Below are 27,665 nucleotides of genomic sequence, written 5' to 3' on the forward strand. Positions count from 1 at the left end.
TTGCCCAGGGATTGTGAATGAGTTTCCTATACTGGCATCTGCTTCAAGTGACTTGACTGGATACTGTATGACTCACTGGCTCCCTTGAAAGGGTTGCTTCTGAGAATTCATGGTATTGCTGCACTAAGTTTTCAGACCTAAGCCTTAAGGAAATTCTTCCCGAGAGTCACCAACCTCAAGGCCAGTTTTGGCAATTATATCCTGCTTCGTTTCTCCCTCCTCCCTTCTTTAAAATACCGGTTTTAAAACACATAGATTTTGAACCTGAAATCTTCATGTACATCAGAGCAGGTTTTGACCAAGAACCCCTAACATGGAGCCAAAAGACAGAAGAGGAATCAGGTCAAACTAAGAATACACAAGACACCAGCAGCAGAAGATAGGTGGAAGTTGACTTCATGTCCTTGCAGTCCTTTGAAACAGGAGAGTGAATACACCTAGACAGGAGGGAGGTGTCCCAGGCTTGGTTTATTCTGCCTCTTCTCCTCCACCCTGTGAAGAAATGCAGTGCTCCCTGGTTCTCAGGCAGGGTGAAGCAGGTTAGCCCCGGCTCCCTGTTAAGCAAGTTCAGATGCTGGGTCAGTGTGTGGGGTGTGCCCATCGACAATTCAGGGGCTTATCCTTCATCCAGATCCTAACTCGGGATTCTTTGATCTGGGATGAAGACAGAAAGAGAGAAAAAGCTTCCCAGTTTACTCATTTTGGTATCTGTTGGCTCTGCTTGGGGAAGCTGAGCCCCTGATATGTAGTACATTCCCCATAAGATTTTCCCCACCCAGAACAAACTTAAAACCGTGTAACTTTTTTTTTTTTTTTTTTTCTCTCTGCAGAAACCAATGGGATAGGATTCAAAACTAGGTGAGAAACTTGTGAGAAATCCAACCTGGTTATATGTCTGAGAGGCTGCTACTGTATCAGCATCACAAGATAAAGCACTCTGGTATCACCTTGCCCATGTCCTCCTTAGTGTCACCCAAGACATTTGACTCTGATACGGTAACCGATAACTTTTCTTGCTCCACTTTGCAATGTTTCGTTTCCTACTTCTTATTACCTTGGGACACAAAAGTGGCAGAGTTGTTGAGAGCTGATGACCAGAAAAGGGAGAACACTAGAGGAAATCAGAGACAGTCAGGAAAGAACGCCAAAGCTGATTTTCCAACTCTATGCTAACTCCAACCTGCAGAAAGAGCTGAATATAGAAATCTTCTTCATTATCTGATGAAGTCACTCCGTTTATCACACACACACACACAAATGAATCACCTGGCTTTTTTTTTTTTTCTTTTTTAATCCAGAAGAGTTGTGCTGGGGACCGTGCCCCGTCCTGCTGATACAGATCCTGAATGGAATCATCAGGAATGGCACAGTGCAGGTGTCAAAATCAAAGTAAGGCCGCAGAATTTTGAGAGGACCCTCCAAATACTGAGAACTTGTGTTGCACTTCATGTGGTCTCCTGGATTTCTATATTTATGAGAAGGGCTTCTTATTGATGTCCCCCAGAATCCAGACTCAGACCTATTCCTCCAAAAAGGTCCAATTTTGTTGCTACATAGTAGCAAGGGTTTATCTTCATGCCCACCTAGCATTCCAGGCCCCCATTACTTTCAAGTGAGCTTGAAATTGTTTTAAGTGAACTATGGCTGCAAATTTTTTCTGTTTTATCTAAGGGAGCATACAGTGGAGTGATTAAAGTCTGGACTCCTTCTCCTTACGATAAAGAGAAACAAGGAGCCCAGCTCTCAGGAATGGCATCAGTTCTCCAACAAACAAAATGCTGGGACGTGGACTTTTGGCACATTGTGGAAATAGGAGAACTATTAATTCTGTAATGGTTTTCATGCCACTGGGTCAGGGAGGCTGTACCACATTAAACCTTACTACATCTGAAAACATGTTTATATCCCCAAAAACCAGCCCAGCCTTTTTTAAAGAAAAACAAGACTATAAATCAATACCTCCACAGGGAGGTAATTCCTAATATTCCTATGATGTCTGAACCCTATGATAAATCTCCTAAAACAAAAATACCATTTTGGTTTTTCTACTTAACTCCAAAGGTGGGCTCTAATCTGCATGGGCTTGATGGTACAGTACCAGCACAAGCTACAGGCTCCCTACCACCAAATAAGCCTTTCTTTTCCACCTCCCCTCACTTTGAACCCTGAACCTTATAGAATTAGAAACACTGTATAAAGACAAACAGATAAAGGATTAAAATATTATGAATAAATAGCTAAAATTATCTTCCCTCCCCCAATCACTCCTAAGAAACAGACACCAAACATTACTTAAGTGTCCAAAATGACCAAAGTCCTTCATTTGCCCATGCCTCAAATGGACAACTACCCAAACAAAGTGAACAACCTTCATGCAAATGCATCAAGGAATGTATTGCTTTTTCATTTGCTGCCCAGCCCTTCAAATACATGCACTAAAATGAGTTAAAACATGGCCTAAAAATGGAAAAAGGGGAAAAAAAATATATATGAATATTTCCCACAAAACTGTTTCCCACCCTTCCCTCTCCTTATGCCCCACCCACCCCCTCCCTTTCATAAGCAAGTATTTTAACTTTTTTTTTCCTTTTATCTGGCAAAAGAAAAAGTGACTCTTGGTAACCAGAATCAAACCCTATGGTCTCTTTAGTTGGGTCTGGCTATGCCTTTCTAAATTCACCCAGCTCGGTGTCAAAACCATGCCATTTAAGATTCTTAAACACAAAATCAGACCTGCCTAACTCACCCCTTATGGTGGTTTGCCTATAAACTTAGTTATTCTCTGGCCACTTTTGTCTTAAAAAGGTTCCTAATTGCCAATCAGGGCCACATCCATAAGATCGTCATCTTCCTCCCCCATCATAAAGTCAGGGCTGAGCCTTGAGGGCCTGTCTGTAGATAAAATTGTGTTACTTGTCATAGACAAGGACTGGTCTGAAGAGATGGGTGATTTAGACCAACTCTCTGGCTTGAGACTATGAGATTTTTTCTTGTCTCGGTCTTTGTCCCGGTCCCGGTCTCGATCTTTGTCTTTTACTTTCTTCTTTTCTTTTTTGTGCTTCTTATGCTTTTCTGTGCTGTATTCTGGAAGTGGTCGGATACCATCATCTGAGCTGGGACTGTTCTGATAAGATTTCTCCGCTATGGAGGAGCCTGACTCACTTTCACTGTCCAGATTCTGGGGAGTATATGCTGGTGACTTACTATGGCTAGGAGAGCCACGCTCATGCTTTGGAGTGGAACCACTGATGAGTGGAGAGCCATAGTTTTTGGAAGAGGCCATCTGAGGCCTGAGCCCTTCTCCACTACTTTCCCCAGGTTTCTGCAAAGTCACTTTGGCTTTAATGCTGGGGGAACCCCCATCATGCTTGCTGATGATAATTTTTGCCACACCTGTGCTCCCCACATTTTTTGACTCTGAGGTCTTCTTAGACGAATCCACTGAGCCCCCCGAGGTGGAAACCTTGGATTTTTCTTTATCACTTTTCTCACGCTTACCCTGGAACTCTCCTCCTGACATGTTATGTTTGGAGGACATAGGATGGCTAGAAGAATTTGTGCTCACCCCCATCTGGCCATCCATTGGGTCTTCACCTCCAGGGCCACTGGTGACAACCCCATGCTTCAGTTTATCTATGACAGCTGTTAAGGACGGCTTCTTATTTCTGCTGGGGGATTTCCCTTTGGAACTCCCATGCTGGTTCTGAGAGGAGGACATGGAAGAGCCACTTGAAGAAAAGGAAGAGGAAGATGCTGTACAAGAATTAGATGATGGGGGAGTTTTCTGAGACAATGAGCCTGAGGATCCTAACCCTGAAGATGACTTCATGCCAGTGCCTGAACTAGTTCCAGACAAATGAGAACCACCAGAACCTGAACTGATGGGGGACTTGGCTTTAGAAGATGGGGGAGTCCCAGGGACAGGCTTCATTGGAGAGGCAAGCTTATCAGAGCCTCCAGGTGGCCTTGAATGAGAAGGGGATATGTTTGGTTTACTTAAAGAGGGATTCATAAGTGAAGATGGCTTCCCTTGAGGTTTCATTTTAGTGCTGCTGGAGCCACTGCTCAGTCCATGCTTGGTAATGGGAGAGGAGCCTGGCTTCCCCCCAGACTGGGATGAATTTTTAGACTGGCTAGATCCAGTAGACCCTTGGCTAGAATATACACTGCTACTTAACTTGGAACTTGAAGAACCTTCTGATTTACTGCTTTTCATCTTGCCTGAGTTGGAAGCAGAAGATGAGGAAGAAGAGGAGGAAGAATGGCTATGGTGGCTTTTACTGCCTGAGGAAGACACAGAGCCACTGCTGGTATACTGACTATGGGAGGAGGGCTTGCCCACCATCACGGTGCCTTTAGGAATCTGAATAGTGATCTTGGGAATAGGTGGTGTGGCAACACCTGGGGGAGTCTGCGATCTTCCTGAACTGCCTGGAGATTTGGATCCACCTGTACTGGTAGGTGGGGTGAAAGGTCGGTTAGAAGAACTGTGAGATGGAGACTTTCCCTCAGTGTCTGCCTTCTTTCGCTTTGGAGGCTTATCTTTGCTTTTACCATCGTTAGAAGGGGTCCGGCTGCGCTTCCCTGGTTTGCTATCTAATCCTGGCCCTGACAGACTACTATTACTGCTGCCATTGCCTTCCTTTACTCGCTTTTGAGTCTTTTCTTTCCCTAAGTCCCCAGTAGTCAATAAAGGACTCTGGCTACCACTGTGATGCTCCATGAGATCTGTAGGACCCAAAGCCTTACCAGCCACTGCTATAATACTGAAATCAACTGTGTCAGCTTGGCTATTGCCTTTAAACTTAGTCTCCCCATTATCACCTCCAAGCATTGGCACCCCCAAAGTATTTAGTGCCTGAGATGCAAATCCTTTGAAGTCATCATTATCTCCGCTTTGGCTACTTTCGTCAAAATATTCTTCTCCAAAACCACTTTGGCTCTGGCTGTTCAACAAATCAGGATTAAAATCTACTCCATCAGGAAAAAAATGATTGGTAGGAGAGTCACTACTGGGGCTTCCAGCAGCATCTGCAATTAGGTCAGCTGGATCTGTGTATGGATTTTCATTATTATTGGTTTGAAAGACATCAGGGTCAAAGAGGGCACTCTGAGAATGCCCAGAGCTCGAAGAATCTCGAACAGGGGTGCCAATGGGTGGGCAATCGTCACTAGTGCTGGGAAGCTTAGAGGCTTCTTCCGCAATGTCTGAAAGGATATCAGTTACATCTGGGCCAATGCTGTCTGAACTGGATAGCCGGACCATCCTTTGAATACTGGGCTGGGGGTGAGGTACTGGTTGTGGGTAAGTTGTTGGGGGAGTACTGCACTGGCTTGGAGCTGGAGTGATGTGTGGTGTATCCAGCGTGTCTGCTGTCATGTTGACATCAAAGATAGGGTTCTGTGAGTCAACATCCATTGAAAATAGCTCCCTCTGAAAGTCATCTTCAGTCTGGTGCTTGGGTTTGTCAGGTGGTAATCTTGATGACTTCTTCTTCTTTGTCTTGTTGCTTCCCGGGCATATTTCCATCCGGGGTGAGCCGGAAGAAGAGTTCTGCCTTTCTAAAGGGCTGCTTCCATAAAGGGTTGAGAAATCCTGGGCAGGATTATCTTTAAGAAGGTTCATGAGCATCGGGTGGTTCTTGGTGTTGCCGGCCATCGAAGAGACAGGTGGCGGCGTGTGATGAGGAGGGGTCGGACTCGAGCCAATGGTAGACCCCCCGTTCCCTGTGATTTGCAACAAACTGGTAAGAATTGGGTTCTGAGACACCTTGCTGAAGTCCTCCCCATGGCCCACCGACTCATGCCGATCTTTGATGCTCATGCTCATATTAAACAAGGTGGTAATGGGACCCCCCGGAAAGGTGTTGGTTGGTGTAGTGGTACCACTCATTGGGTTGTTGCCTGTGGTCATGCCATACCCTGGGCTGCTAGCCGGGGGCAGGTTCTTTTTCACCATGTCTTCAACTGTCTCTGCAATGAGGGACAGTGCTGGGGTGTCGGCCTGAATGGTTTCAGCTTTCCTCCGAATAGCCCTCATCGTCACAGGGATGGACATACATCTGTAAGAAAAGATGGAAAAAAACAGTTACCAATGTACTAGCTGCTGAATGAAAACAATTTTTATTTGGGAGAACAGGCTTTAATTCTGCCTGAGTTTCAGACAGGCCATCAAAAGTTTGCATTAAGCAATTTTCAGGTAAGGCAAGTAACCCAAAAGGCAGGAGTAGTTCTATAAAATGCCAGAGCTTTGAGCAAATTCATTCTAAAAAGAATCTGGGGGCGCCTGGGTGGCTCAGTCGGTGAGGCATCCAACTCTTGATTTCGGCTCAGGTCATGACCTCACAGTTCATGAGACTGAGCCCCACAATGGGCTCTGCACTGACTGCACATAGCCTGCTTAAGATTTTCTCTCTCTGCCCCTCCCCCGCTCGCACGCACACCCTTTCTCAAAAAACTAAACTTGATAAAATAAGAACCTGTATTAGTAAGCAATCTCAACCTCTTCTGAAGCACTAACAAAAACCAACCAACCATAAACAGAGTCCAAATTAGATATCATACTGAACTAAAACTGATAATGAACTTGGTAAGAAAATGCCCTCCTTTTGGGGTTTCACATGTGACTAATGAGATTGCTATTTATCTTAATGAACCACTAGAGAAATTTCTTGACCCATCAAGTTCTAAGCTTTAATGGCTTAGATCATCCCAACACTATACTGTGAAAAATGCTATTATTGGTATAAAATCTTGTTTATTTTAAAGTAGTTTTTATCTTACAGATAAATTTATAAACATATTTTTGAAAACACTTTGCTCTAGAACATTGTAACAACCTTTCTTAAAAGACCAGATAGTAATATTTTAGGCTTTTGAAGATCATATGGTTTCTGTCCAGCTGTTCTGCCATCTGAACTTAAAAGGCACCACAGACAATACGTAAATGAACAGACATGGCTGCGTTCCAATAAGATTTACTTACAAAATAGGCCACAAGTACCTACTCCAGAAAAATCTCAAAATTACATACTGTTTCTGGGAAGCTGACTGCCTTAAGTATCTTCCCACATGCCACCATTTAACATATTACATATGTTAAAAAGTGAAACAAAAGATAAGTGAAAAAAAAATCTACATCTTATTTCACCTCTCCCCCTCCTAAAAGAACCCTAACACTGGGCCTAAAGTTACCTACCGTACTTCCTATTACTCTCATAATATTTAAAACACCAAAGCTCACATTGCTTTTGAATTCTAAAGCAGAGGAAGGTGAATTCAAAGCAGTGACTATATGCTCTCCTCCTAAATGTCCAGTTCAATCTAATACTGAAAACAGCACTCCTTATACTCCTCTTAATGGGACTCTGAAGGAAAAGGGCCAGTGCTACCTTTGAACAACTTTGGCAATGAAGTCATCTGTGCAGATGAGTGCATCTGACAGCCCCTTGTACAGTTTACAGCTCACATGTGTTGAGTCCTGTACATCCATAACCACTGAAAGACAAAATACATAGGAGGTATTTGAGAGAGACTCAGCTTCTGATTTTTCAAAAAGAAGATAAAGGGACCAAACCACTGCCCTAAGAGAAGTGCTAGCCCCCTCACAACTCACCACACACCAGGGAGTCATTCACAGGGTGCTGAAAAGATACGCTGAAACGGGACTCTGAGAGGGGACACACTTCAAATTGGAGGAGCCCAGGAGAATCTAAAAAGCAAAGAAAAGGATCATAAAATAATCAACCAAATATTAGATACAAGTAAACACTAATCCCTAAGTATACAGAAATTCTGTCTCCTTAGAAACTAAATCCCACACATTTTTTAACACACAAAACTTACTACATCATTCAGAGGTGATAGAAGGAATCAGATTCCAAGGACTATGCCAGCTTATGTTATAAATACTCCAAAACAAGCAACTAAACTTCCATTTTCTAAATTGAAAGCCATTTGATCCCTAAATTACTGGAGACCTTGACAGATATAAACACCTTGCCTTGAAAGTGAATTCTGAAAAGAAACTGGCCAAGAAGAGTTTTTCATTCTTTGTGATAAGCAGATATCCAGAACCACTATAATAAACCCTGCTTATCAGTGTTTGCAGATGTTAGCTATGCAACCCATAGTTTGGTAAGCAGGGATCTAGGGGCTATCACGTAAAATGATACAGTTATGCCGAATACATGTATGTAACTATCATCATAGGTTCTTAAGCCAAACATGCTGGAAGCCCAGAGATAAGGATCATGTACTTTCTTGGAAAAAAGCATATGCATCTCTGCAGGACTAACTTTGTAACTATCTTACGAAAACTAATATCCAGATGTCCTGAAACCATCTGGAGAATTCTCCCAGGATTCAAATACATGACATAGAAGGGTCATAAGCACACTTGCATGTGGTCAGTGCCATTACTCTAAAATTTCTCATTTTAAACCAGTTCTTATTCTCAAAAATGCTATCTCCTGATTTAACTTCCCTGTTTCTTTTTGCCTACCACTTGTACTGATACATTTCTATTTGTGAAGTGCTTTACAACTAAGGTAAAAAATTAACCGTGGTTAACTAGAGCAGCCAAGATTCTTTTCAGGGATAGCAGGATGCAGTTTTCTAATAGCAAACTGCATTTGAAAAATATCAGCATTCAGAATCCTGGGAGAAAAAGCAAAGGGCACAGGTCTTACCCCCTTTTAAGCTTAAGTTCCCCCAAAGAATGGGGAGATGAAATATACTCAGGCAGGACTAAAAGCTGGGAAGCATTGTCCTAAACAACCTTGATTTAGATATCAAGAAATCGTCTCTGGGATGCCTGGCAGCACATGCGACTCTTGATTTCAGGGTTGTGAATTAAAGCCCCATATGGAGTGTAGAGATTACTTTAAAAAAGGGGTGGGGAGGAAGAAGTCATCTCTTCCTACAGTGTCCCAAGTTCTACCTTACATATCTGCTATAAGATTCAGGCCTCGTAGGTACCCAATTATATCACTGTATGCAGAGAAAGAATAAATTCATTACAAACAACTAGTGGTTTCCAAATGCCAATTTATTGATGAGTTCTATCATAACTATTTGTGGAGCTTAAACTAGATTCCCAACTCCTACCACTGAGGTTCTATATCAATTTACTTGGGAACGGAAACCAGTTTTAAAAGTTCTACAGGGAATATAATAGGCCACCAATTTAGAGAACCACAAGAGTAATCAAGTTTCCATTTGCCAGTAACTGTATCAAAAGGAAAAGTAGTACCTTCTTTCAGAATAGTTCTTTTGACACAACTTCCTATTAGGGTGTTATAGGCCACTTGATGTCTGATCAGATTTAGGATCAGAGGGACTCGGCCAGGGTGCTGAAAGGTGATTTTGCTAACTAAGGTTCCCTGTAGACTTCTGCCATCTGGAAGAGGAGCATCCTTGTTGAGGAAATAGCAGTGCTGCTGACCTGGAAGAGCCTGGGCAAAAAGAACAAAAGAAATGAATGCTATTTACTCACCCATCATGCTTCAACCACAGAAGCTTGGGGGGGGGGGGGGGGGGCAACCCACTTCTCAAAAATCAGCTGCAATTCCTTAGTGAATAATAAAACTCCACAGTGAATTATTTGGTCAACTGATGTTATCAATTACTTGGCTGAAAAGACCTCTTTTTTTGTAAATGTTCTGCTAGTGGTTTCCTAACCTAGCTAAAAAAAATTACCTCAGAAATCTGTTTAAGAAAGGTTCCTGAATTCTAAGTGCAAAATCTGTATTTTAAATAAAACACCTTATATAATTTAATGCAGTCAGAATTTGGGAACTACTACTTTAGTCTAGACTATCATCAAACATTCAAATAAATTCAAGTCCAGATGAGGTTTTGGAACCTTCCTTAATGTATTCATACCAGGACTTTCTTTGCATGTACTTGAAGGATCTTTTCAGGTCATGACACTTGAAAGAATTAAACATTAAGAATTGTTAACATCTGGGGTGCCTGGGTGGCTCAGTTGGTTAAGTGACTGACTTCAGTCTAGGTCATGATCTCACGGTTCACGGGTTTGGAGCCCCATATTGGGCTCTGTGCTGACAAGCGCAGAGCCTGCTTGGGATTCTCTCTCCCTCTCTGCCCCTCCCCCACTTGCACATACTCGCTGTCTCTCTAAATAAATTAAAAAGAAAAAAAATTCTTAACATCTACTTAAAAGCTTGTAAAAGTTCAGGATACCATTATGAGACTTTCATCTGAAATTTTGGCCATGAAATGTACACTGTTATATCCTGACTTGGAAGCTCATGCTCTCTTTCTTCAGTATGTTTCAGAAATTTCTGTGATTTCCTGCCTGAATGAGGAACTAGGAAATGGCCCAGTAGTCCAAAAGATATGTTTCTGACCTCAGTATTCCTATAAAGGAAGATTCTGATCCTGGGTTCAAATATAACCTACAACAATCTATAAGCCTTACTTACAGCATAAAATCGCATGTTGTGATTCAAAGGTATGGGGTCAGGGTCCTTTGACAGCTCAAATTGAGTGATTAATTCATAGAGGGGTACATAAGTTGGCTGAGTTTCAAACAATGGAATTCCTGGAAAAACAAGAATATAATGATCACAATAACATCAAAATGGTGACAGCTCTGTTTTCCCTTTGTGACTTCTATTTCATTCATCCATTTATTGAAAAAGCACTTACTAATAAGCATTTACTAATACACAGCACCATGACATTTATACCCATCAGTACTTTTTTGAGATATGCAAGACTGAAAGAGGTCTAAAATAATCTGAATTTGAAGTTTGTTTTTTACACTTTTAACAAGTATTACCTCCTGATGCTTAAAACTCACCTGTGCAGTTCTGAAGTTTCTGAACAAATGCTCTAGATACTGGGATTGGCTGGGGAAATTTCAAGAAGAAACAGGCAGGAAGATCAACACTGTTGGCACTGGTGATTAAGGAGAAGGAGGGAGTCCTTCAAAAAAAAAAAAAAAAAAAAAAGAAGGGGGATGGTTGGATTTTGACTTGATACAAAAATAAAAAATCTAAACATTTGTTCTTAGACATGTCCGTATCATTTAACAAAAGCCTATCAAAAAAAGATCACTCTTTCAGGGGATGCCTGGGTGGATCAGTCAGGTAACCGTCAGACTTTGGCTCAGGTCATGATCTCACGGTTCATGACTTTGAGCCTTGCATCAGGCTCTCTGCTGACAGTGCGGAGCCAGCTTGGGACTCTCTCTCTCTCCTCTCTTTCTCTGTCCTTCCCCTGCTATTCTCTCTCTCTCTCAAAAATAAACAAATATATATTTTTTTAATTTTACTCTTTTGGGGACACCTGCCTCAGTCAGAAGAGCATGCGACTCTTGATCTTGGGGTCGTGAGTTTGAGCCCCACATTGGGTGTAGAGATTAGTTAAAATTAAAAAATAAATAAGATGTTAAAAAAAATAATAGTTCACTCTTTCAACTTTCTTTCCCCAGTTCCAAAACATCCTATTCATTAACCCTTACGTACTTAATCAAACATCTATCCTGAGACAGGCTCTCTAGTTATTACTCCAATATGACTCCAAAACAATATAAATCCCATGATAACCTAAAAAACTGAAACAATCATTAAACCAAGGGAATTAGTACAGTTCTCCTCCTCCTCTGTCAGGATAGACAATGTGTTCTATAAGCAGACTTCAGACAGGAACATTCAAATAGATATTGAAAAGAGGAATTAAAAAGAGAAAATAAAAAGCCAATCTCTAGAAAGTTAAGTGAGAGAAGAGCCAAGTGAAAGTATTACTTATTTCATACCGGGCTTGAAGTTGGAAAAAATAAACTTTGCTACCCTGGAAGTATATTTAACTTACCATTTGTTGTCAACTGGATGTGACCCCATAATTAATGGTGCAATTGGAAGTTTATACATAGCAGATGTTCCTTCTATTGTCACTGATGCGTTCATGCCCAATGATCGAGGAACTGAGAATAGGAAAGAAAAGGGGTATTCTCCAAAGTAACACAAATTACAAGGATCTTAACATTTAAAAACAAAAAAACAGACTACCTTCTGCATAATTTGTCAACCCTAATTTGTCAGATAACATAATACCTGTATGACTTAGAAGTTTGAGAAGCTGCCTTCTAACAACCAGTATTTCTGTCAGTAAATAAAACAAAATACAGGAAACCATATACTCCAAAGAAAAAAAATTAAAAAAAAAATTTTTTAATGTTTATTTCCGAGAGAGAGAGAGAGCATGAGTGCGCACGCAAGCACGGGGGAGGGGCAGAGAGAGAGGGAGACACAGAATTTGAAGCAGGCTCCAGGTTCTGAGTGGTCAGCACAGAGCCCAATGCAGGGCTCAAATTCATTTACAGAGAGATCATGATCTGAGCTGAAGTCAGATGCTTAATGGACTGAGCCACCCAGGTGTCCCAATTTTTTATTTTATTTTTTTTTTTATTTGAGAGAGTGCAAGTGGGGGAGAGGAGTGGGACAGAGGGAGGAGAGGAGAGAGAGAGAAAATTTTAAGCAGGTTCTCACGCTCAGTGCAGAGCCCGACATGGGGCTCAATCCCACCACCCTGGGACCAGGACCTAAGCTGAAATCAAGAGTTGGATGCTCAACCGACTAAGCCACCCAGGAGCCCCTTAAAGGCACATTACCGACATTTACTTATTTTCTCCAACTCCAGAATGCTTTTAAATAGAATTATGATTATAGGATAATCAATGACTAAAGTTATAAGGGAACCAAATGAGGGATTAGGCCATTTCTCATTTTGTTTTAGTATATTAAAAAGCAAATAGAGGGGCACCTGGGTGGCTCAGTCAGTTAAGTGTCTGACTCTTGGTTTTGGCTCAGGTCATGATCTCACATGTTTGTGAGTTGGGAGGTCTGCACTGTCGGTGCAGAGCCTGCTTAGGATTCTCTCCCCGCAGGCACATGCTCTCTCTTTCACTCTCTCTCAAAAAACATGAATAAACTTAACAAAAAACAAAAAACAAAAAAAACCATCCATTATTGTAATTCTTTAGTAAGTTGGCTAATTTTTTCACCTTTAATGTTTAAAGGGGATTATTTCAAGACAAATGGTTTATATCCTTTCATTCATTCACCTACTTGTTCATAAGCACCTATTAAGTTTGTACTATTATGTATGTATGTATGTATGTATGTATGTACATATGTATATACTTATGAGCGTGTGTGTGTTACAGATGCAAACTGAGAGAAACAGCAAACTTTGGTAGGGATGGCAAACCAGGAAATACACACAGGCTTGGGCGTTCAATTATTTTAAATATTTTTTAAACACTGAACAAAACCTTCAGTTGCTTTACAGTTAAAGCCTTACCATTATTCTCATGCAAAATGATGGGAGATGTAGTCTTATCATCCAGCAGATCAGAAGGAGAGGCATAGTACTTCAAGTTCATTAAATGACCTATGAAAAATAACACTTATCACTATATATTTATCAGGTAAATTAAAAATACAGAAAAACATTCCCATTTCTACAAAACTACATGAGAAAATAGTTTCATAAATAAGAGGATTCATGCTCCAAAGCAACTTATCAAATATAATGGAAGCAGAAGTATTAATTCTAGTGCCAACAATTTACTTCACAATTTAAAAATGTAAATGGGGGAGGGCAAGCATTGACACCTTGGAAACCATCTAATAATACACAAGTGACTGCTAGTTTTCTCCCTGTGCTTATAATCCCAAAGTGAAATTTAAGTAATGACTCCTTAACTAAAACTAAACAATTTTCTAAGTAAGCAACGTAGGATCACATACCCCCACTTCTTGGAGTAAGATAGCCAACACTTCCATGAAGAATCTTATCCAGGGGACCAGCATTGGTTGCTTTCCTGTGAGAAAAATGATCTATGTTTGCTTGTATTTTAGACCTGAAGGTATTAGTGCACAATGTATTAATGAGTTCAGCTGTTAAAAGTCTTACAATACTAATTTAATGACTCTTGTAACTGGGCATATAGCAATTGTATTTCACTTTCGAAGAGATCACTTACAAGTATAAACCAGTATGTAATACAGTGAACAAAAATTATAAGTAGACTATTATTTATAAGACCAGAGGCCAGGTTTGACAAGTCTTCAAATAAAACTGATGGAATACCAACGAACAACTTGGACATACCAATACTCAGAAAATGGAATGTGATCATTTGGGAAGTAAAATGAGATGGACAAGATATATGATAGAGGACCCTAGTAACACCCTAGATGAAAAGCATTAAGAACAAAGTACCCAGAAGGTACAATTCAACAGAATTGACACCTTAGCCAGTCTTACCAATACATAACTGCCATTTTAGATAGATCCTGTTCTAAGGATTGGAGAGCCAAGTACATTTTAGTCTTCAGTTTGCTAGAAAGTAGATGAAGAGAACAAGAGTTAAAGAGTTGAAACACACACACACACACACACACACACACACACACACACACACTAACATTCCCTTGAAGGCAATTCTATTTGAAAGACCCAAGCTAGTTAACAGAACCCCAGGTAGGTTAAAAATAAAAATGATGATCAAGTTCAACAACAACTAATTTCTTTTCAGCCTAAAAATCATGTTGGGGCACCTGGGTGGCTCAGTTGGTCTAGCATTCGACTTTCGTTTAGGTCATGATCTCACAGTTCGTGAGCTGGAGTCCCACATCTGTCAGTACAGAGCCTGCTTGGGATTCTCTCCCCTGCCCCACTCTCTGCCCCTCCCCCACTTGCAGTCTCTTTCTCTCTCTCTCAAAATAAATAAACCTAAAAAAAATCAACATGTTGAAGACATCTCAAAGATTATAGTGTCTTTTAGCATTATATCCGTTAATGCAGATATTATTTATTTAAAATACCTTCAAAAGATATAAAGTTGGAAGCTATAGGTTGTCAGTAGGAGAAGAAATCACAAGATAGGGCAGAAGACTCGGCAAATTTTTAAGCACAAGTATATTTATACGAATTTTTCCAACAAAAGCAAAAAAATAAAGAAATACTTACTTGTCCCCTGGAAGGTTATAAAGATTAACAAGACCCTTAAGGTGCTTAGAAAATTCATCAAAATTTTTTTCCCTATAAGGAGTTCAGGAAAGAAGGAGGAGAATAAAACACAATTACTACTCAATCTTAATGCAAAGTACCAAAAAATCATGGCTATATAAAACTAATTTTAATAATTTGCTTTACTCTTTTTTTTCCCCCCAGCCAAAGTTTTCTAGCATCAATCAAAAGTAGCAAAAGAAGGGGCACCTGGGAGGCTCAGTCAGTTAAGCATTCAACTCTTGATTTCAGCTCAGGTCATGATCTCACAGTTTTTGAGTTCGAGCCCTGCATTGGGCAGAGTCTGCTTGGGATTCTGTCTTTCCTTCTCTCTCTGCCCCTTCCCAGCACACGCGCACACACACACACGCGTGCTCTCTCTCAAAATAACTAAGGTTAAAAAAGGGGTGCCTGGGTGGCTCAGTCGGTTAAGCAGCCGACTTCAGCTCAGGTCACGATCTCACAGTCCGTGAGTTCGAGCCCCGCGTCGGGCTCTGGGCTGATGGCTCAGAGCCTGGAGCCTGCTTCCGATTCTGTGTCTCCCTCTCTCTCTGCCCCTCCCCCGTTCATGCTCTGTCTCTCTCTGTCTCAAAAATAAATTAAAAAACGTTAAAAAAAAAAAAAAAAGGTTAAAAAAGAAAAAAAAAGTAGCAAAAAAAAGTTTCCCTTTCTCCTTCCCATTTTTCTGGAGAAGGTACTTGTAAGCAGTACAAAAGAGTCAAAAAGACCTAATAGTTCATATATTACAGTGATTTGCTCCTACATAATGAGACTTGGTTTAAATAAATCACGTTCTGGGGCGCCTGGGTGGCTCAGTCGGTTGGGTGTCTGACTTCAGCTCTGGTCATGATCTCACAGTTCGTGGGTTCAGGCCCCGCATCGGGCTCTGTGCTGACAGCTCAGAGCCTGGAGCCTGTTTCGGATTCTGTGTCTCCCTCCCTCTCTCTCTGCCCCTCCCTGGCTCCCACTCTCTCTCTCAAAAATAAATAAACATTAAAAAATTAAAAAATAATAAATAAATAAATCACTTTCTTTTCCTCTTAATATGTAACTGAGATGATTGAATGTTGTGAGGGAAAAAAAAAACTTTTGATTGGAGGAAATGGAAGTCAAATAAATTTGGAAAATAGAATACTTGCATGCATATGGCAATCTAAGGGCAGAAAGGAAAATGAACACTAGGAGAGAGATGAGAGGCCTGGAGAAAAGGAGATGAGCACTATGGAGGCAAGCCACATATTCGAGAATGTTCCTATGACGAGATCTGCCCCAGAAAAAAGAAAACTACTACCTAGACCCCTTGCTTCCTAGAACCCAATATTCGGGTTTGGATTCTTAGTCAATTAGGCTCTGTGGGCAGGCTCAGGAATCCAACACAACTCAACAACTCTAATTCTCTGTTATCTTATTTCAAACTTAAAAGAAAAAAAAAAGTTTCTTGAAGGCTAAATTGCCCCACCAATGTCAGATATTTGGTCAGGCATTTATTGAGCAAATATGAGCACTTACTACCCAAAATGCCATGAAGACAGTAAAAAGAAACAAGAACAGCAGCAAAATAAACCCTCTACCTTAAAATTATCACCTATACAAAGTGACTAAAAATTGCACACAAGGGCTAATATTCTTTCTGAAGTTCCCATTTCAAAACATGCTTACAAATTAACTTTAGAACACCACCAGTTAGTTCATAAATTGGTGCAGTCTCCTACTCCAGGATTAGAACCAGAAGTATTGGCTTTCTGGACTATTCTGGTAACACACCTGTTGCTAGACTTATAAAAAGGTTTTTATGTTGCATTGCAATTTTTAAAAGGTGGTTCAAACTTGGCACATTTGGCTAGAAACACATTAAAATGATTACTGCAAAGGCCGACTGTAAAACTTATTCCCTCACTATTAACACCTTAAGACATTTCCACGTAGTATCTGAGAACTTCGCTATATTTAAAACATAAAATTGATGTAATGACTTTTTCAAAATCCCAGAAAGTAAATTTCCACTCAATTTAAAGGGAAAGGATAATCCAGAGGGAAATGCCATTAACTGCTAAGAAACTCTTCAAGCCTAGTGCTTTTCCTATGATGGGAGTTTATCACACATACACCTTAAATGTAAGACAGTTTTTCTCAAAATTAAAGTGAAAATAAGTTCTTTTCATGACATAGACTCAATTCTCTCAAGCCTTCTCTCATTCAATAATTAGTTTCTATTTATTTTTGTTGCACACAGAATTTTTGAGGCTAGATCAGTTTTCAACCAGGCGTGATTTTGCCCGCCAGGGAACATTTAACAATATCTAGAGATATTTTTTATTGTCACAGGTCAGGAGATAGATACTACTGGCAACTAGTGGCGGGGGGGGGGGGGGGGGGGGAGGCAAGAATGTGGTTAAACATCCTACATTGCACAAGGCAGTCCCCTATAGCAAAGAATTTTCCAATCCAAACTGTCAATACCGCCAAGGTTGCAAAATCCTGGGATAGACTGAGTAAGTTGAGAAACCAAGCTAAGTCCATACTGAAAGTGAACAAACATAGACTGAAAAATCTTGACCTAAGAAAATAAGTATGTTCCTCAGGAGAGTAAATTTTTTCTTTTCTTTTGATAAAGACAATAACTTCTGACCAGCCTCAAGACCCAACTATAAAGAACAGCATTGTCTGCCAGTATCAGGGAACATAAACATCATTTGCTTACCTTAGTTGCTGTACAAGTTCTGGACAGCTCTGAAATTAAACAAATCATGTTAAAACTTTAAACTACTTTAAGGCCTTTGAAGACATCAAAAGTTTTTCTCTTTTATTAATAGCACATGCTTTATAACAACAACATTAAAACTACAGATGATCCTTATATTAAGATATCAAAAAGCATCTTCTTTCTACTTGGTAAACCATGGGGCTGGGGTGGGAAATTCAAGATCAAAGTATATGAACTAGTTTATAATGGAATCAACTTTCAGTAGTTTGTTTAAAACAGTAGGACCTCTCTTTAATGCCATCCTTGGAGTCCACATTCAACTGTCTTGGTTACACACATTAAACATTCATCTCTATTACAAGATTTTTCAGAGACATTAGTTATGTGCAAGATTATCTGTCCTTTTTGATTATTAGCTCTTTGAGGATAAGAACTTTAAGTTATTTATCTCCATATCCCCAGCACCTATTGTTCAATTGCGGCTCATGTTTGTTGATATGAAATGGAAAGGGTTCCTCTAGCGTCTCCACTTGTCAAAGCCTTTGGATGATGTCAGAGATGGACCCATGTTATTCTAAATTCCATTCTAGAGCTATTGATATTACATTACAGCCCATCACATCATCTCTACAGTGGCTCATGAAAAAACCTAAGCCCAAGCTATTTCAAACCCCAACAATTCATTTTAAAATTAATGTCCCTAAGTAAACCCCACAGATTCCAGTGAAATATCAACAGCACATACCACAGGATTCTCCCCATGGTGAGCCACTTTTACATCACAAAGCTGTCCTGCAGGATCTAACTGCACTTCCACATAGAACATATCTGACGTGATGTAACATTCAGTGCCACTGGCACTGAGATGAGAGCCCAGTCTAGCAGGAACAAATCAAAACAAAAATTAATAGAAGACACATAAATAAAGCCACCCAAAGTCAACACTAAGTTAAATACTTCTGCCTAAGATAGACTACTTACCCATTCTGTCTTGCTATAGACTCCAAGCGGTCAGTCATTGCTGGTAAAGATGTTACTAGGAAAGGGTAAAAAAAAAAAAAGGAAATCACAAAATGCTCCAAATAACTTAAATTTTATTCTTCAAAAACCAAAACATCCTAAGGAGTATATCCATACATTCAAGCCATTACATCCAACAGTTCAAATGCTTAGAATTTCTGTATGTTCATTAGTTAAGACTTAGCTGTGACCTAAATAGTAAGGGTCAAAAAAAAGACCTCTTTGAGGAGCACTTGGCTGACTCAGTTGGTGGAGCATGCGACTCTTAATCTTGGGGTTGTGATTTGAGCCCCAGTTGGGCACAGAGCTTACTTTAAAAAGATCTATTTGAGGGGCTCCAGGGTGGCTCAGTCAGTTAAGCATCAACTCTTGGTTTCGGCTCAGGTCATGATCCCACATTTGTGGGTTCAAGCCCCACGTCAGGCTCTGTGCTGACATCTCAGAGCCTGGAGGCTGCTTCGGATTCTGTGTCTCCCTCTCTCTCTACCCCTCACCCACTCGTGCTCTGTCTCACTCTTTCTCAAAAATAAACATTTAAAAAAAATTAAAAAGATCTATTTTGGGGGCACCTGTGTGGCTCAGTTCAGTTAAGCCTCTGACTTCAGTTCAGGTCATGATCTCGTAGTTGGTGAGTTCAAGACTCAAGTCAGTTTCTGTGCTGACAGCTCGGAGCCTGGAGTTGGCTTCGGATTCTGTGTCTCCCCCTCTCTCTGCCCCTCCCCTGCTCACACACACTCACTCTCACTCTCTCTCTCTCTTTCTCTCTCTGTCTCAACAATGAATAAATGTTAAAAAAAAAAAAAAAAACTAAAAAAAATGATCTATTTGGAGCGCCTGGGTGACTTAGTTTAGCATTCAGCTTCAGTTCAGGTTATGATCTTGCAGCATGTGGATTCAAGCCCCACATCGGGCTCTGTGCTGACAGCTCAGAGCCTGGAACCTGCTTCGGATTCTGTCTCCCTCTCTTTCTGCCCTTCCCCTGCTCTTGCTCTGTCTCTCTCTCTCTCAAAAATAAATACACATTAAAAAAAAAAAAGATGTATTTGAAAAAATTATCAGACCTTTTTCCTCTCCCTTTTGCATTACTCATTTGGGACAAGTTATCTTTAACTTCAAAAAGACACATGTATCTGCTAATGTTAGAATAAGGAAGATTAACATCAAAACTAAAACCAACATAAAGAAATATTCAATATTCATAGCACCATTATTCACTACAGCCAAAAGGTGGAAGGAAACCCAAATGTCCATTCATGAATGGAGGAATAAAAATGTGGTATATACATGCAAAATATTACTTAGCTTTTTAAAAAAATGTTTATTAATATATTTTGAGAGAGCTGGAATATAGGATCAGAGAAAGAAGGAGAGAGAATCCCAAGGAGGTTTTGCACTATCAGTGCAGAGCCTGACCCGGGGCTCATTCCTATGAACTGTAAGATCATGACCTGAGCTGAAATCAAGAGTCGGATGCTTAACTGACTGATCCATTCAGGCACCACTATTTAGCTTTTTTTAACAGAGAGGTAATTCTGATACATGCTACAAAATGGATGAACCTTGAAGACATTATGCTAAGTGAAAAGTCAGTCACATAAGGACAAATACTGTTTCATTCCACTTACATGAGGTATCTAGAGTAGACAAATTCTTACAGAGAGAAACTAGAATGATGGTTACAAGGAGTTGAGGAGAGGGAGAAAGGAGAAATTACTGTTTAATGAATACAGGATTTCAGCTTGGGAAGATGAAAAACTCCTGAAGATGGACAACGGTAGTGATGGTTATGTAGCAATGTGAATGTACTTAATGCCACTCAACTATAATTTTAAATGGTTCAAATGGTAAATGTTATGTTATGTATATTCTACCACAGTTAAAAAGTTAACAGCCTCTGCCTCTACGTACCATAGTATTTCCACAGATTGGGAAGGGCTACCAGTTTTTTAACATTGAGACTCTACGTTGAGTTGGAAGAAGCAAAAGTGGGATTCTCTACATTTTGATGAACAAGGATTCTTAACCATCAGAAAAGGAAACATTAGAAGGGGCGATGAAGGTTGTAGGCACCTACTCTCAGACTTGAGATGTCAAAGAAAACCCAAGGGGTGGGGGTGGGGGGAACTATTCAGCTGAATCAAGTTCATTTGTGATGGATCAGAGTAAAATCTGTTTTTTACTTTCATTTCTCCCCCAAAATACACAGAACTAGTAATTATAATCATAAATATTCAAGCTCATGATTTAAATTTTATTTGCTTTCCTGAAAACACTGTCCATAACAATGTAAAAATCCTTTAGAGTTAAAATGTCCATTTTCTTATTGCAAGTTAATTAGAAGAGAACATCTGAAATAGAGTGCCTGGATGGCTCAATCAGTTAAGGATCTGACTTCAGTTCAGGTCATGATCTCACGGTTCAAGAATTCAAGTCCCATGTTGGGCTCTGTGTTGACAGCTCAGAGCCTGGAGCCTGCTTTGGATTCTGTGTCTCCCTCTCTCTCTCTGCCCCTCCCCTACTTGTGCTCTGTCTCTTTCACTCTCAAAAGTAAATAATAAAACATTATAAAAAGAAACTGGGGGCGCCTAGGTGGCTCAATCAGTTAAGAGTCTGACTTTGACTCGGGTCATGATCTCACAATTTGTTCGTTCAAGCCTCGCATTGGGCTCTGTGCTGACAGCTCAGAGCCTGAAGCCTGCTTTGGATTCTGTGTTTCCCTCTGTCCCTCCCCCGCTTGCACGGTCTCTCTCTCCCAAAAATAAACATTAAAAAAAAAGAGAGAGAACATGTAAAGAAAAAGAACTTTCCCTCGCTATCTTTATAGTTACCCTCCATCAACTATCTTTTGAGTCTCTACCAGTCTCCCAAATAGGATCAAAAATAAATGTTTCAAAAATTCAGGTGAGATCTCATCCTGGGGTGCCTGGGTGGCTCAGTCAGTCGGTTAAGCATCTGACTCTTGATTTCAGCTCACGTCATGATCTCACAGTTCATGAGTTCGAGTCCCACATCTGGCTCTGCACTAACAGTGCAGAGCCTGCTTGAGATTATCTTTCTCCCTCTCTCTCTGCCCCTCCCCTGTTCTCTCTCTCTGAAAAAATTAACTAAAAAAAAAAAAAATTAAGAGGTGGTCTCAACTCCATAGTGAAAACAAGAACACCACCTAGCAAAGAAAGTTTATCTATCTCAATTTATATTTCTCATGTAAGTATAAAACAGTCTTTATAAAAACTGGGCATTTTAAGAAAGCATATTTCAGGGGCACTTGGGTGGCTCAGTTGGTTGAGCTTCTGCCTTCGGCTCAGGTCATCATCTCCCAGTTTGTGAGTTCAAGCCCCACATTGGGCTCTCTGCTGTCAGTGCAGAGCCCACTTGGGATCCTGTCTCCCTCTCTCTGCCCCTCTCCCTCTTGCTCTCTCTCAAAAATAAACATTAAAAAAAAAAAAAAAAAGCATATTTCAAACATGTTTACAAACCTTTGAGAGCTTTCTGCAATGTCTCCAGACAGCTGACCAAATGTTGATGCCCTCCAGAACTCATCACAACCCTCTTCTCCTATAATAAGGAGGAAAACATTCAAGATAGAAATTAACCAAGCCAACAGTGTTTCAGGTAAATGGACTTATCCTAGTAGTAATATTTCAGGATAATCCTCAGACTATATGCTATAGGTCTATATACTCTATATTCTCTATATACTCTGATAATCTATAGATTCCTGTTACTCTGTCCATCCTTCCACAGGAGGAAAAGTTCATAAACATGGATACATCCATATCCACATACATGAAGGTAGAAAAAAGTATGCCCAGATCTTATTTTAGATTAGGAAGAATCAAATACAATAAATGAGATCAGCTTCCTGCAGAAGTAACTACATCCTAAATTTAGTCAGTTAAATAGGGTGGCTCAGGAGATCTGGCAATTCCCAAACCTAACAAGGTGATTTCTGTGTAATCTAAGAAATATAACCAGACCTTAGTAAAATTAGAGTAACTCTAAAAAACAGAACGTGTAGTCCAGAAAAAGGGACTCCCAAAGAACAAAAGATCTGACATAGTTTTTCTAACTCTATCCAAAGAAGAAGTTCCTCTCTGCACAACATTCTATTCTCTAGAAATGTGAACAGCTTTATGATACAAAGATAGTTTTTCAGGCCTTTCCATGTCCTAAATCTCTCTTTGTTCTAAGAAACAAACAAACATCCGATTAATAATCTGGCTTCCCTTGTATCTTGAATAGATAAGGGGTTGCTCTGCACAACGGTAACCAATATTCTGGTAACTGGAAAGATAAACTCTCTGTGGTAGATTAATAAATTGGAATTCTGATTTACATTTAGTCTACTGAGATTTTGTTACTATGTCAGTTGTTGAAAACTCTTCAAAGTCTTAATACACCAACAAAATTAGGTTTCTGACTCTGCAGAGTGAGAAGCAGACAGTAGAAGCTATGGTGCCCAAAAACCAAGACACTGGTACCCCATGAGAGGGTCTTAGTAGCCATCTCGAATTCCTCTATCTCATGATGTCTAATGACAATATCATTTACAGAGCATGTTTCCAACTAGAATATGACTACCTTGTAGTATAAAAATGACAACCTCTGAATCCTCAGACAGGAAAAATAGCCATTCTTCTTTTTAAAACATTAAAATATACATATATATTTTATGTACATAATCCTCAGCCAAAGGATATACATATATTTCTTGAATTTAGTTACATAAATCTTTAAGCAACACCACACTTTAATATCCATTATCTCATTCAATCCTCAAAATAAAACTATGTGGAAAAGCAAACTGGTATTGTGTGCCTCTATTTCCAAATAAGAAAACTGAGACCCAGTAAATAATTTGTTCAAAGTCACATAGCTACTAAGAACTTCAAATATAGGTCTTTTGACAGCAAATTTAGTTCTTTTGCTGGAGCTATACTGATATGATCACATTAAACACTAATAAATCTATTAAACTGAACTTACTATGGACCCAAATTAAGACTTGGTGGGGAGGAGGGGGTACTTTCACTGAAGTATATAACATATATACAGAAAAGTATATGAATCTTAAGTGAAGAGATCCATGAATGAATTACCACAAAGTGATCCCCTGCCCCCGCCCCCCCATCATTACCCAGGTCAAATCACAGAAGTAAAGTTTTCCTACATCATTTGACTACCACTGGAATCACGTGAATGAACTTTTAACATCCAGTCACTACCCCTTATCTTCTACTTAACTTCCATTTAAGGGCTCCCCATACTGATAAATGACTCAAGAAGTAGTAGTTGACAGAGTGAACAGGTGAAGCTTATTAAGAATTAATCGCAAACTCTACTAGCAGTGTAGATACATGAAAATACTATCACATTAGGCTCAAGGAGCTTAATAGCAAGTGAAGAACAAAGGTCTCCCTACATCAGTCTATCATATGTGTCTCTCCTAGGTGTATTTCTAAGCACCTTTGCCTGAAGTACCCCAGTGTACTACATAGCTCATGATTAACATAATTTTATAAACAGAACTTCTTAGGTAGACTCAAGTTGATGTGCACCATGTACTCAGGTGTTTTGTGATAAATAAGACTGAGGACACACTATAATAATTGGTTTGAAAAAGTCTACATGGGGAGCTTAGCTTATTAAATAATTATCTAAGCACAACACTTTATCCACCACCATAATCCTCACCATGACTTGACGCACAAGCTTAATGGTTTCACTCCAAGGTCTATTTTGGTTAAATTTTGCATGTAGCCGTTCCAAGAGAGAACTCATCTTACTCAGCTTCTCCGACTCTACGATACAAATTAGAAAACATCATTAGAAACTCTTTCAAGACATTTCAATTCTTCTTGCAAAAGAAACCCCCATACCTCATCCTTGGTAAGAACTCAGTTAAAATATTTTTCAATATCATTTACTTCAAAACATACAAATAATTTATTTTTAACAAGACGACACAGAAATTGGGGTCTAAGGAACTCCTTAAAACATAACTGGTTTCTATTCAGTCTTTTAATGAAAACCAAAAAAAGAATCACCTCTAATCATGTTTCAGGATCAGGACAACAATTTAGTGACAAAATCATTTCATGATATACGTAGAGCATACATTTGAACATGGCCTTACTATGGTTAGTTGGTTTTCAATGTGAAATACAGGCTTTTGAAATTTTTTGATGTAACTCTAATAGATCAATATATAAGTATTATCAAGAAAACAGGCTGTATTTGTCATTTTGATTTTTCAAACTAAACCTATATGGATAGGAGATATGTCAACAACTAAAGGATAAATTTCCGGTAGAGGTAAGAGAAAGGTAGAAAAGACCTCGGTTTCTGTCCTGTGAGTGAACAAAGCTCTTATGCTCTCCAACCCCCTTAATTTCTATTACTGAATTATAATTTTCATTATTGAAATTTAGTTGATTTTTATTTTTGAAATGTTATTACATTTATTATTGAATGATAGTTTTTATTTTTTTATTATTGAAATATAGTTTTTATTTTTATTTTCATTAAATTTTTACTTTTGAAATATAGCTGATCCTTCCTCTAATTCGTGTACTTCTAGTATGAGCAAGGACCTGTATTAGAGACCACTGGCAATACAAAAACTTGCAATATGGAGTGCCTGGGTGGCTCAGTCCGTTAAGCGTCCAACTCTTGATTTCAGCTCAGGTCATGATCTCATGGTTTGTGAGACTGAGTCCCACATCTGGCTCTGTGACAATGGAGCCTGCTTGAGATTCTCTGCCTCTCTCTCATGCGCTCTCAAAAAAAAAAAAAAATGAATAAACTTAAAAAACACACACACGCAATATGTCTGAGATGACATCTGTGAGGGTTTTTAAAATTATTATTACTGAAATATAATACGAGCAAGGACATGTGCTAGAGACTGCTGGCAATGCAAAACACACAATACGACTAAGATGACATCTGTGAGGGGGTGTACATAAGTTAAAGTGGATATAACCATGACACAGAGCAAAATGAGATATGCTGTTAAAAACAGAAACACATTACTACTCAAATGCAAAAAAGGAAAAGTTCATTATTAGTTGTGGAGATATTACAAAAAAAGTGACAGTTGATGTTGACATTGAAAGATGAATACAATGTCAGCAGAGTTAAGGCAGTGGCATTTTCTAAATCAAGATTCAAACTCCTTCCGTCCTCATATCCTGGAAAACTGGTTTGAGGCCTGTTTCAGCCAGTTTATATAGTTTTGAACACATTGTTGGCAATTCCCACTTCCAAGATTCACTCATTCAAGCATTATTTTATGTGCTGGAGATACATTAGTGAGCAAACTGCATGAAATTCCTGTCTCGAGTTTCCTTTTTACACTCATCAGTCCTCTGCACCAAAGGATATACTTTTCTTCTTCCTCTTCTTTAAAATACACTCTCCACCCCCCTTTTCCTTAAGAAGCCTGATTATAAGTACTTTATACGAATGCTCAAATCAAACGCTCAAATCAAACACGTTCTGGGTCAGGGACTACACAACCACGAGTAAGGCAAGGCCGCTGATCTAACAAAGCTCAAAGTGGAAAAAATGGATAAACACTGATACAGTGATTCTTATTAACAGAACTATATCCAAAATACTAAGGAAGCCGTTAAGAGTGTAAAACTTTATAGATTCTAAGTAAGATTCCAACAGAAAAGTTGTTTTTCAGCAGTTGTTAATCTAGCCATTGAAACGATAAATTCAACGCATTTTACAAATACACAATAGTACAAGGTTTGACCACTGTGACATTCTATGGAACTACTGGCTTTTAAAATCTTAAGGTCCTATCATTTCACTCACGCCGAAACATCCTCCAATATTTGACACACAGCTTTATATCATTATAATAATATAATTATATTTTTAAACGTCATTATTCAAACATCTCTTCTAAAACAAGGTGTAAGCAAATTATAGATTCACTCGCCTGGTCTTCCATTAACTCTAGGTTAAAAACGTCCTGAGGCCCAAATGATTGCCCCTAGCTAAGCAGGAAACCTTCACAGAAGTTGGGAGCTCGCATCACCCCAAAGTCGGAGTCCTTCACCGCCAAAGAAGGCACAGTCAGAATCTAAAACTGACACCTATCCCGCCTCCTGGACTCCACGACCTCGGGAGCGTAGGCCCCCCAGCTTCTTCCACAGATTGGCTCCCCAAAGCTGTGTCCCGCCCCCTGCTTTCCCCCTCAAGTCACTCACCCTCGGTTTCCCCCTGAGCCTTCATCCTGACGGTGGGGAGGTCCCGAGTCCTACACAAGAGGATAAGCCCTCCCCCACCACTAACGAGGGAACCAAGTTGGTTCGGGCTCTCGGGACGCAGGGCACCAGCCGTCCCCACTCTTCCTAAGAAGGCTCAGTCTGAAGTCCCCGGCGGCAAGAAGAGAAGGGTGCTCCCGGCCGCCGCCATTTTCCCCACGGAACTTCCCAAATATCGCGAGATTAACCGTGATCCTGCGAGACTAGGAAAAGGGTTGGGCACGAAAATATCGCGAAAAATAGTGAATGTGGTACTTCTCGCGAGAATCACCCAATCAAGCTTTCCCTTAGTTCTCGGTCGTCTCGAGAGTTATTGCTCCTAGGTATGGTGTTTGTTTGGTAGCGCTTGGCTCTGCTTGCAAATGGCAAAGAAGTTCGTAAATTAAAATCCCGGAATCTCTTTACCGAAAGACTGGTTCTTCAAAGAATATTGGTATCAAACATTTTATTAAAGATAATACACTTTCTTGAGATACTAGATGGAAAAATTATCCTATAAAAATTATATTGGCTCTTTGTAACATGACGTTCCAAGCCGGTCCAATTCACTTAATTCCCATTTCCTAACTTTTTCTCAAATTTAAGAAATATTTCTCACGCAATTCCAATTTTTT

At 39.8% G+C, this 27,665-nt stretch overlaps 1 protein-coding gene across 4 annotated transcripts; it reads right to left on the reverse strand.

The window, feature by feature from the left end:
• Window positions 1–2,555: 2,555 nt before the first annotated feature.
• MED1 (mediator complex subunit 1) lies at window positions 2,556–27,201 on the reverse strand. 4 transcript variants are annotated; one of them, XM_007085777.3, is made up of 17 exons: window positions 26,995–27,201; window positions 24,464–24,570; window positions 22,246–22,324; window positions 18,731–18,785; window positions 18,495–18,627; window positions 17,747–17,775; window positions 15,007–15,078; window positions 14,302–14,376; window positions 13,782–13,855; window positions 13,333–13,422; window positions 11,842–11,953; window positions 10,829–10,953; window positions 10,449–10,567; window positions 9,254–9,455; window positions 7,616–7,711; window positions 7,392–7,497; window positions 2,556–6,062 (listed from the first exon to the last, which is right to left on the reverse strand). In XM_007085777.3, the coding sequence occupies exons 1-17, from the start codon at window positions 27,017–27,019 to the stop codon at window positions 2,810–2,812; spliced, it is 4,752 nt and encodes a 1,583-aa protein (XP_007085839.2). In that variant the 5' UTR covers window positions 27,020–27,201; the 3' UTR covers window positions 2,556–2,809. The 4 variants fall into 4 exon arrangements, with proteins under 4 accessions (XP_007085839.2, XP_042821826.1, XP_042821828.1 ...); XM_042965892.1 differs by lacking the exons at window positions 18,495–18,627; window positions 24,464–24,570; window positions 26,995–27,201 and having other exon boundaries at window positions 22,246–22,276; XM_042965894.1 differs by lacking the exons at window positions 18,495–18,627; window positions 18,731–18,785; window positions 22,246–22,324; window positions 24,464–24,570; window positions 26,995–27,201 and adding an exon at window positions 18,215–18,486.
• Between the last annotated feature and the right edge of the window lie 464 nt (window positions 27,202–27,665).

Source organism: Panthera tigris, chromosome E1 (assembly GCF_018350195.1).
Source record: "Panthera tigris isolate Pti1 chromosome E1, P.tigris_Pti1_mat1.1, whole genome shotgun sequence".
Lineage (NCBI taxonomy): Eukaryota > Metazoa > Chordata > Mammalia > Carnivora > Felidae > Panthera > Panthera tigris.

What these genes read in the sequence shown, in the direction of transcription:
- MED1 (XM_007085777.3), bottom strand. Translation starts at nt 27,019, where the DNA reads ATGAAGGCTCAGGGGGAAACCGAGG. An exon ending in TCTATAGCAAGACAGAATGG is followed by an intron (nt 18,628 to 18,730) that starts GTAAGTAGTCTA and finishes TGTTCCTGCTAG; the next exon opens with ACTGGGCTCTCATCTCAGTG. An exon ending in CATTTTGCATGAGAATAATG is followed by an intron (nt 11,954 to 13,332) that starts GTAAGGCTTTAA and finishes TCCTATTCTCAG; the next exon opens with TTCCTCGATCATTGGGCATG.